The 10,981-nt window shown below is 43.8% G+C and overlaps 1 protein-coding gene across 1 annotated transcript; it reads left to right on the top strand.

Moving 5' to 3' along the window:
• Positions 1 to 342: 342 nt before the first annotated feature.
• LOC311223610 (uncharacterized protein) lies at positions 343 to 8,878 on the top strand (the record flags this gene model as incomplete). The annotated part of the gene is made up of 3 exons (XM_084308385.1): positions 343 to 523; positions 1,169 to 1,382; positions 8,749 to 8,878. 3 exons carry the CDS (start codon positions 343 to 345, stop codon positions 8,876 to 8,878), a joined length of 525 nt encoding a protein of 174 aa, XP_084164511.1.
• Positions 8,879 to 10,981: the final 2,103 nt, after the last annotated feature.

Genomic DNA, 10,981 nt, shown 5'->3' with positions numbered 1-10,981 from the left:
GGTGTTAGGCCTCTATAAAGAGCCAAGTATCACTAGGATCACAGTTCATTTGGAAGAGGAGGACCAGCCCTTACACTCTAGACCAGTAGCAAGAGAGATAGTTGATCAGCTACGCAGGGCATTCAAACACAAACCATCACAGGGTGCTGAGAAGGCTGTGATTCTGTAAAACTATAGAAAGGATCAATTCTGAGGCGTAACAACTATCACTCTTTCGACTGTATCGCTGTATTTACTTGAGTCCACCTGAGGTGGTGATTTGCTGTGCAGCTATCACCAACAACCGCTCAACCGCATCTCACTTTAGCACCGCCGTATTGAGTGTTTCTCGAACAAAAGACAATGAGTCATTTTCGGGGCGAGCTTTCCAAGAGGGAGCAGGCCCTGCTCAAGATACGCAGAGACAGCGACACCAAGGCCGGCGAGTTGGCCAAGATGGAGAAGATGCTCCTGCACACCAAGACCCTGATGGACAAGAAGACGGAGGCCAGTGTGGAAAGCAAGGGTTTCCAGGACAACATGGGTCTGTATCAGAATCAGATGGTGCATGTTTAGTCTACTGCTCTATACTATGACTTGCTAGACTTTTACATAATATTTCTTCATAATTTAACATTTGTAAATGTAACCCTTTCACTACCACACTACCAAAGGGTTAAGCCTTTCACTGCGACAATACAGAAGGTTAACCCTTTCGCTGCCATGCAACAAGGGGTTAACCCTTTCACAACCACAACCTTCTGTAGTGTGGTCGTGAAAGGTTAACCTTCTGTAGTGTGGTAGTGAAAGGTTAACCTTCTGTAGTGTGGCAGTGAAAGGTTAACCTTCTGTAGTGTGGTCGTGAAAGGTTAACCTTCTGTAGTGTGGTAGTGAAAGGTTAACCTTCTGTAGTGTGGCAGTGAAAGGTTAACCTTCTGTAGTGTGGTAGTGAAAGGTTAACCTTCTGTAGTGTGGCAGTGAAAGGTTAACCTTCTGTAGTGTGGCAGTGAAAGGTTAACCTTCTGTAGTGTGGTCGGTTAACCTTCTGTAGTGTGGTAGTGAAAGGGTTAAGCACCCCAATCTATCCTCGTTGTTTTTTAATAGACATTTTCCGTGTTACTCTTTGCTCTCGGTTTGGTGTGCGTCGCATGTTTCTTACGTTATGCTCTCTGGCCTGTGACGATGGCAGTGGAGGACCTGGAGGAGAGGGTGCGCTGTAGCAGACGGCAGAGGAGGAGCTCCCTGCACCACACGCAGCTGCTGGAGAGCCAGATGAAGACGGTGCAGGGCGAGCTGGTGGGCACGCTGGACCACCTCCAGGAGCTACGTGACAAGCTGCGCCGCTCGCAGCAGAAAGCGGAGGAGCGCAAAGCAGTGATGGAGAAGCTGGCCGCGGGGCACAGGTGAGCCACCGCCAGTGCCCCCCCCCCCCCCCCCCCCAAACCTCCCGCCATCGTTGGGAATGTCTCCTCTGTGCCCCGTCAGTCCGGATGTCTGACACAACATCTCACATCCCCTTAAAAGGAACACACCAACGTTATGGAAAATGCACTTACCGTCTTCTCCTGAGTCAGAGGAAGACTGTTAGATAGATACCAGTTTCCTCTCTGTGTGTGTTCAGTAGAAAGCTATCCGGCTGCAAGCTAGCCTAGCTTCACGCAAAAGAATGGATGCTGATACGGACCAGCTAGCCTACCTCTCCCGGACTTTTAAGCTAGGCTAGTGGTCCGCTTCCATTCATTTGGGCTAAACTAGACTAGCTTGCAGCCGGATAGCTTTCTACTGAAAGCACTCTGTAGAAGACGGTAAGTTGACGTGTTCCTTTAATCAAGCTACTGTATGATGAATAGTGGTTGAATGGTAGAAGACTTAAAACACGTGGCTGTTGTGTTGGTCCTCACTGTTCTCCACACTCCTGCTGCTCATCAAATCAGTTGTGCAATCACAAAGACTGGCAACAAAAATGTACGTGAAAAGACTATTTGCCAAATTATGTGACATGATATTGACAAGTAATGCTAAAAGGTAGTTGTTTTCAGCATTCTTCTATTCTTCCGTATTGTTTGTATTTTTATTTCGTTGTTTGTTTGGTGTGTGTGTTTTAATGATTTCCCACACCTCTGTGATGTATGTATATCGTCTGTGTCCAATAGTCTTATCTGGATTGTTCTTTTTTGGGATTATTTTTTTAATTTTCAAAATTATTTTCTATTTGTTTTTGTCTCCTTTTCCCTGTTACCCTTCGAGAGGTCCTTTTGTTCTCTCGCCAGGCCGTCACTGTAAAAATGTTTAAATGTTTTCTTAAATTGCATGCCTGGTTAAATAAAGGTTAAAAAAAACAATGTATGACACCAAAATCCCCCCCCCCTTGGGATTAATAAAGACCCGTTTTATCTCAAGTTTCAAGTTTCAAGTTTCTTTAATAGTTGTCATACAGAAGTACAGAATACTTTCATACAAAATGCTTCTTACTGTTACGCTCCAGAGACTGTGCTAGACAAGATAGTATCAAATAACATAGTATAGCATGTAATTTAGAAGAAGAAAATGAGGTCACAGTGTTCGGTATAGACATATGTACAATGTTCTGAGTTACCATATAATATACAATACTATGCAGTGTACTAATGTACAGTACTATATAGTGCAAAGCAGAAATGGGATGAGGTACAATTTAGGTACAATTTACAGTAAGGTGTACAAGTTGTAGTACAATCCTTCATCAATAAATATAAAGTGTGGGGAGTGGGTGCTACAGTGTGTTTGTTTAAAGTGGGTGTGTGCTATAAAGTGTGTGGAGTGGGTGCTACAGTGTGTTTGTTTAAAGTGAGTGTGTGCGTGTGGATGTGTGTGCTATGTGCGTTTGGTGGTTGTTGTTGTGTAGTGTTCATTGTTCGTTTAGCAGCCTGATGGCCTGGGGATAGAAGCTTCTTCTGAGTCTTTCTGTGCTCGCCTTGAGACTCCGGTATCGCTTGCCTGACCGCAGCAGTTCAAAGAGGCAGTTGTTCGGGTGACTGGAGTCTTTAATGATTCTCTTAGCCTTGCCCTTGCAACGCTTGTTGTAAATGTTCTGGAGGGTGGGGAGCCCCCCTCCAATTGTGCGTTCGGCTGAACGTGTCACTCTTTGTAGTCTGCTTCGGTCTTGTGCAGTGCTATTCCCAAACCAGGAGGTGATGTTGCCGGTCAAGATGCTCTCTATTGTACATGAGTAGAAGTTCTTAAGGATCTTCTGACTGACTTGGAACTTCCTTAGGCGCCTGAGGAAGTAGAGGCGTTGTCGTGCCTTCTTCACAACACTGTCAATGTGTGTGGTCCATGTCAAGTCCTCGGATATGTAGGCTCCGAGGTACTTAAAGCTGTTGACTCTCTCAACCGGTGCCCCGTCGATGCTGAGGGGGCTGTAGTCCTTGACCCCCGACCTCCTGAAGTCCACAATCATCTCCTTTGTTTTGCTGACGTTCAGGGAGAGGCTGTTTTCCTGGCACCATCCCGCCAGGACCTTGACCTCTTCCAGGTAGGCCCTCTCGTCGTTGGCAGAGATCAGGCCCACCACCACTGTGTCGTCAGCAAATTTGATGATTGTATTGCTACTCCGCTGAGCCACACAGTCGTGTGTGTACAGGGAGTAGAGGAGGGGACTCAGAACACAGCCCTGGGGGGCCCCTATGTTGAGGGTGATGGATGAGGAGGTGCAGTTGCCTGCTCTCACCACCTGGGGTCTGCCAGTCAGGAAGTCCAAGACCCACTGGCAGAGGTCATAGTTCAAGCCCAGGTCCCTGAGCTTGGCTATGAGTATGGAGGGGACTATGGTATTGAATGCCGAGCTGTAGTCGATGAATAGCATTCTCACATAGTTCCCCTGCCTCTTGTCCAGGTGTGATGCTGCTGTGTGCAGCACATGGGCTATGGCGTCCTCCGTGGACCTGTTGGGGCGGTATGCAAATTGCAGGGGGTCCATGTTGATGGGGAGGGAGGAGCAGATGTAGCCCTTTACTAGCTTCTCAAAGCACTTCATGGCTATGGAGGTGAGAGCTACAGGGCGGTAGTCGTTGAGGCAAGCAGGCTTGGATTTTTTTGGTACAGGGATAATAGTGGACTTCTTCAGGCAGGTGGGGATGACAGCCTGTTCTAAGGACAGGTTAAATATGTCAGTGAATACTGGGGCCAGTTGGTCTTATCTTATCTTATTACCAAAATTATAATAATAATAATAATAATAATTTTCTAACTTTTCATTCAGTGTTGATTAATATTGTTTTATTTACTCATTATTTACTTTTGTCAAAAAGAAATTCCAGCACTCAGCTTGTAAATTGCCAAAGATAAATCTGGTTTGCAAAATACATACTATAAACCAGTAGGAAAGGTAGTGACTTGTCCTGAAACGTGTGTAAAGAGGTGTGTTCCAGATTCCTATGGTCTTGTGAAATATTCCTTTTCTGATGTCAGAAAAGGTGGAGAATGTAATTATTTAGAGGCAACCATGAACGTTACACAATCAACAACACAATGTTCCCTACATGAGTTATCATTGACCTCAGTGCAGCAGCATCAGTCATCATTACGTTCAGTCATTTATGAAAGGAAAATATGTAATATGTGTTGTTTGGGAATTGTCCCATATGCTTCCCATAATAGATAATCCCTTTCATATTGTTTCATGAATCCAAATTATTGCTCACATTCCTTTCTTATATTACCTATTACCACTAAAACTTCATTGTGATTTACATGTGTGTCTGCGAGACTAAAAACAAATGCCTTCAGTGGAAATATATATGATCAAAAAATCCTTATAGGCTTAAAGCTGTAGCAAGCAACTTCAAAAATAGAAAGAGTGAGTTTACCTGCCTAGCAGAAATAGAACAAGCTCTGCATCACTTTTCAAGCCCATGCATGCACAACAAAGGTTTTCCACAGACTCCCAGAGGCGTTCATGTTTTTTAATGTTTTATTTTTTTTTTTTTTGATCCACTTTTTCTCCCATTTTCTATATTTTTCTCCCATCCCAATTTCGTATCATCCAATTCAACCCTCCCCTGTCACGAACGCTGTTTCTTGCCTCCCACAAGCCGGCTGCAGTGAGGACTAAGTCATACATAGCACAAGTCCCCTCCGGTACTTGAGGTAACAGCAGTCGCATCTTTTCACCTGCGCAGCTCGATCTATCAGTGTCGAGGAGTAACGCGTGGGAGGCTCACGCTGCCCCCGACACTTCCTGATTCTACTGCGCAGGCGCACCAACCGACTTGTAGGAGTCGCTTGTTCACAACGTTCGATCCCCACCCTTCAGTTTTTCCCTCCCCGTAATACGGCCAATGTGTATTACTGCGGACGACCAGCCAAACTGAAAAACAATGTGGAGAGCTGGATTCGAACACGCGAATCCTAGCGTCTCCACACTGGTGGCGAGTGCCTTAGACCACTACACCACCTAGCCGCCCTTTAATGTTTTATTTTTAAAGATTCAGCTTAACTGCGGTGCCTCTGGGAGTCTGTGGGAAACCATTTCTGTGCTGCATGGGCTTGAAAAGTGATGCAGTGCTTGCTCTATTTCCGCTGGGCAGGTAAACTCACTCTTGCTCATTTCTCTGAAGTTGCCTCCTGCAGCTTTAAAGGATGAATTCTGAATTTGTGACCCCTAGCCCTGTTTCCTACTTACCTATCATGTTGTGGTGGAATCCTTTCTCATCACAATCCATATTGTATAAATATTGTAGCATTGGCCTTTCTAGCATCCAAACGGATTATTTTATTGAACTGGAAAGAACGCAAACCGAACTGCTTCAGAGAGTGATAGGCCAGATGGCCTTCAAGGTCCCTGGAACTTTATTAGATCACTATCTTGAATATGTTTGTGTACGACTGAACCTTTGTAACACTCTGCAACGCCCCCTCACCCCCTTATTATTATTATTATAATTTTTTTTTAATATTGTTTGGTCTTGTCATGTTTGTATTGTCTTGTTTGTGAAAAATAAAAATAAAAACTTTAAATAAGAAAGAAAAACAATCCATATTGTGCTTCACACTGGATACCATGCAGTTCCAGCTTGTATACCACAACTCATATGAAGTGGTATTGGTATAAGGGGGCCACTCTTCATTCTGTACAGAAAGCCCTGAAACCCACTCCAGAGTGCACACAAAGCAAAGCAGTTTGCCTTTAATGCACCTTTGAGTATGTTTAAGTGCTTTTCACAGTGGCCCCATTATTTACATTCGTTTTGGGGCTAACTAAGGATGAGCAGGGTATCCAGTATGAAGCACATGATGGTGACAACAACAACTACAGCATCATTGAGTAGGAAATAATAGCTATGTGTCCAAAATTCTGAACTTAAATCCATGTCTATAAAACTATCCCTGCTCACCTTTGTTTTCATATATCACTGTGAATGCATTTCAATGAGCAGATGACTAATTCACTGCCATTATTGCAAAACATGAAAAACAATCAGTCAAGTCATCATGAGTTTGTACTGTGTTGGTTCTTGGTGTTTTAACTTGAAGTGAATAGAATCTTCCTCATCAGTATCCCTCATTGCATCAAAGTAGACCAACGTGGCAGCGATGTGAATAAGGCCAATAACTACTGCATTATATGACTAATAATGTTCTTAAGGTACATCCATCTCTAAAGCCTAAGGAAGGACACCGTGTTACAAACTGATTGGAGGAATTTAACCTTGGTTTTATGACTTTTCTGCACCTCCTGGATAGGCTATTTGTAAACCTGTTTTCTATGGCAGCAGTGAAGCGTTTCAGTGCTGCTGAGAATATTCCAGTGCAGTGCCCCCGACTGGGATCAATGGTCTTTTGTCTTCCCATTCCGTTCCCCGTGGTGAGTCAGCTGAATACTTTGAAGCATTTTCTCCCTCTCACGCTCCCCTCATCTCCTCCCTGTGATAAAGATGTGATCACGCTCAAATTAGAAGAGCCATTCGTCTCGCACAGTCACATGTCGTGTATGAAAGCTAAAAGAGGGGAGATCTCATCTGCTATGTCATAATAACCCAGACATAATGATATTAATAAAATAATCAGCCGCAGAGAACACGTCTTTGTTGTAAGCCCATTATAGGGGGTTAAAGTTGTATATTTCTAATGTAATGTTTCTTATTCACAGTTCTTCTCTGGGATTATCTCTCATGTCTCTCGCTTTTGAGTAAAGCCTCTTAAACACCAACCGCAATTTTATTTATATGACCATTATTCAAGCCGTACTGTATTGTACCCATTCTGCAATATGTTAATAAAGTTTTCAATCAATCAATCAATCAATCAATCAATCAATCAATCAATCAATCAATGTCCATGTACATGTATTACCAATCTTACATTTTTTTTTAAGAATATTTATATGGAAGTATTATCAAGTATTTCCTACTCAAGTCTGAAAGCGAGGCAGTGTTAACTTCAGACATGATTATTTGTGTCAAAGAGGCAAGAAAAGAGATTTGATTTACTATTCACTTCCACCATTAACCCTTGATTGGCTAAATTGAACCGATGGAACATCCAGTGACAGGTAGTCAGTCAGGCACTTCCAGTTCCCACTGTATTATAAAGACAATATCTCATAGATGAGTTGAGTATTAAACATTCTTTCCTCATATTCCTACATATCTCCATGCTGCCATTTGCTGTGCATATGTACACATTACCTGCGTGCATTCACCAGAAGTGTGTGGGGCGTCCAGGTGGCTCAGCGAGCTAGACAGCACATGCATGTAAGCGGGATGTCGTTGGTTTGAATCTGGCTCATAACCTTTGTTATGTGGCATCCCCTTTCCTCACTGTTTCAATTCTATACTTTCTATGATTAAATGATGATTTAATGATAAAAGAAAAATGTGCAAAACTTTATAGTGAGAAACTGTGATCCCTGTTATCTGTTTTCAACATCGAATCTGGAATCCATCCTTTTCTTAATTTACTCAAGACTAAAAGACAGATATGGCTGTTGAGACACTATTTGTCCTGCAGGTGGTGCCAGGGACCCCTCACAGGAAGGGCCAGGCAGAGTTGCATTAGACAAATATTTCTTTTAACCTTTATTTACCCAGGGTAGGTTCTCGGAGCACGAATGCTCTTTTTCAGCCACGCCCTGCTTCACACTCACAGTCACACAGTTCCACTCACACCTGGGAGCTGCCCAGTACAACTGCAGTCTGACACTGTTGGCCACTGAGCAACTCCGTACTGGAGCAGTTGGGGGATTAAGTGCCTTGCTCAAGGGCACTTCAGCGGTTGGCATTGAGGGAAAAGGAGAGAGTTGTCCCTTCCCTGCCCAGATTTTTCCTTTCGGTCCGGGGGATCGAACTGGCGACCTTTCCAATTACAAAGCCACTTCTCTAACCTATAGGCTACCGCTGCCATGGTTGACTTGAAAGACTATCTTGTCACACAGAGAGCCATAAAAGAAATACACATTCTTTACCTAAGAAATTGCCCCACCCACCCCCAAAATCGGAATTTTGATTTGATAAACAGATTTGATACTGGATTCAGATTCAATAAAAAGGCTTTCAAATTCCGGTGGCACGGTGGTGTAGTGGTTAACACTGTCACCTCACAGCAAGAAGGTCCTTTAGTTCGATTCCCACTTGGGAACCAGGCGTTGCCAGGTACCCAGGTGGGGTATCTCCCGGGCCTCTCTGTGTAGAGTTTGCATGTTCTCCCCGTGCTCGCAAGGGTTTCCCCTTGATAGATATTTCATTAATATAATCATTAATATCTAATATCTTCTAAGCTCTTCTATCTAAGCTCCTCTGGTGAGAGCATAATCTCCCCCACTGTGCCAATGGGTCGAGTGACGACGCCAGCCAGGAACCCAAAATACCTTGACCTGTGTGACCTGTGTGACCTCTGTATCCGGCCACAGGCCACTGAGTGAGAGGAGCAAAGATGGACATATTATCAGATTCAGCAACAGCTCACATATAACCCCACATATGACCATATACGACCAAGCCTGTCTGATCATCCATTTTTAACCAGTGGCTCGCTAAATTTGGAATCCACATAGTATAAAAGCATGGTTGTATGTGTCATCATTCTGGAGCCTCACAGCCCCCATGGAGGGCTGTGGTCTCCAGGACTGTTCCTGGTTCTGTGTGTTCCTGTGTCAATAAATACCATCGATTGACTTCACCTTCGTCTCCTGGCTCATCATATCAATCCAAAGAACTCAGTTTTATACTATCACCCTCCCAATGAGATAAACCCAATGGAAAAACATGCAGAACAGATTGCTAACGCTGTCACCTCCCTGACGACGACAGACAGGAGCACTTGGATTGGTCCCCGGGGGCGCAGCCCACACCGCAGCCTATGTCTGCTCCCGGCTGCCCTTGGGGGAAAGGACAACGGGATGGGAAAAGTGCAGACATTTGTGTGTATGTGTGTGTGTGTCACCCATCTCGCATGTGTGTGTGACAATGAAATACTTATTCTTCTAACCCTACTAACCAGTGTTAACTATTGGTTGCTCTAATAAGATTCCTAAGAGTGAGGAGTTTGTTTTATCTCTTCTAAACAGAATCTTCCACTGGTAATTTGGCAAACTCCCCAAAGAGTAGCATCATTCTGGCTTTGAATAGAGACACTGAGCCTTTTTCAGCGACGCCCTGCCTCAAACTGACAATCACATACTCTACAATCACATACTCTACAGTCATACCTGCATGCTGCCAAGCACAACCGGTTTCATATTGTTGGCAACTGAGCAGCTCTGTTGGGGTTTAATAAGGTCAAGCTTCGGCAGTCCCACCTCTATCTAAGTGCATCTATAGGTAGCCTAAGCCAGCAACCAATGCTGGACCCGTCGTCCACTGTCATCACCACCAATCCTCCCAGGTGTCAGGCTCCTCATTCACTTCCATACATTTTGGTTGACCTAGTCATGTATCATACTTCTGACGTATAAAGAAACTGCTGCTGTGCAGATTTCACAAATTCTGAGCCAAATGTACGTTTGTTTTGGCATTTGATCTACCTTTACAGATTTCCCTTTGAAACATAAAAGCAAGTCCGGTAAGTTTGAGTGTGCTGTGTATCTTTGCATTGCACCAAATGTTTGGGGAGTGGTTACCCATGGTCATGTGCTTGTCTTGTTGAAATAATTAACTAGGAACATTAGCGCTTTTGTCACAGTAAAAATAACAATAATAATTATTATTTTTACAGCAACTCATATTCTCAGGCCTCCCCAAAAAAGAACCCTCTAGTTTAAACCTCTTAGGTCATCCGGGACTGGTCTGCTTCTGTTCGTGTTAGATCTGCCCCAACTCTGCAAAGCCTTATGTTTGTTTCTGCTTTTAACTGCTTCTAGACCACTGCACGCTTTTTTGCACTTTACTGGACTTTCTTTTATACGGTACCTTTCTGTGTTCCTTTTATATATGTTTTAATTCCAGATAATCATTATTTTTTTCTGCTGTGCCTTCTCCTTTTTATTGTTTTTTTTGTGTACATCACTTTGGATTGCCTCCGTGTATGCGATGTGATTTATAAATAAACTGTACTTAGATAGAGGTAAGACTGCTGAAACTTGTTCTACTAAAGAGAAATATCCCTTTTAAGGACACCTCTACTCCATATACAGTACTATTAATCATAATAGTGGCCCACCTCTGTGCCTACATGTTTTGCCCGCCCTGCTGCCGGTTCTGGTTGGAGGGATATCTCTTCAAATTGACCTCCTGAAATTTCTTCTCATTTTTGTGTGGGCGTTTTTCCTTCTCTTCACTGAGAGTCAAGGGGTGTTGTGTTTCATTGCAACGTGGGCCCGTTGAGACATGATGGCGGGCTGCTCCACAAATCAACTTGTCTTGACAAGCCCTCGTCTCTGCCGGTGCCTGCTGTAGGCCTTAAGAGACTGCAGCTTCAGGACGGACAGTGGCTTCCTCTTCATCCTCCTATGCCTTATTATTTAAACCCTTCAGATGAAGAACCATATGAATCCGTTTTAGATTTTCAGATTCACCCAATTATCTAA

The sequence above is a fragment of the Notolepis coatsorum genome (genome assembly GCF_963971535.1).
Source record: "Notolepis coatsorum genome assembly, chromosome: 2".
Taxonomy (NCBI): Eukaryota; Metazoa; Chordata; class Actinopteri; order Aulopiformes; family Paralepididae; genus Notolepis; species Notolepis coatsorum.
The sequence above is the reverse complement of the archived record's forward strand: the minus strand, read 5'-3'. Positions and strand labels throughout refer to the sequence as shown.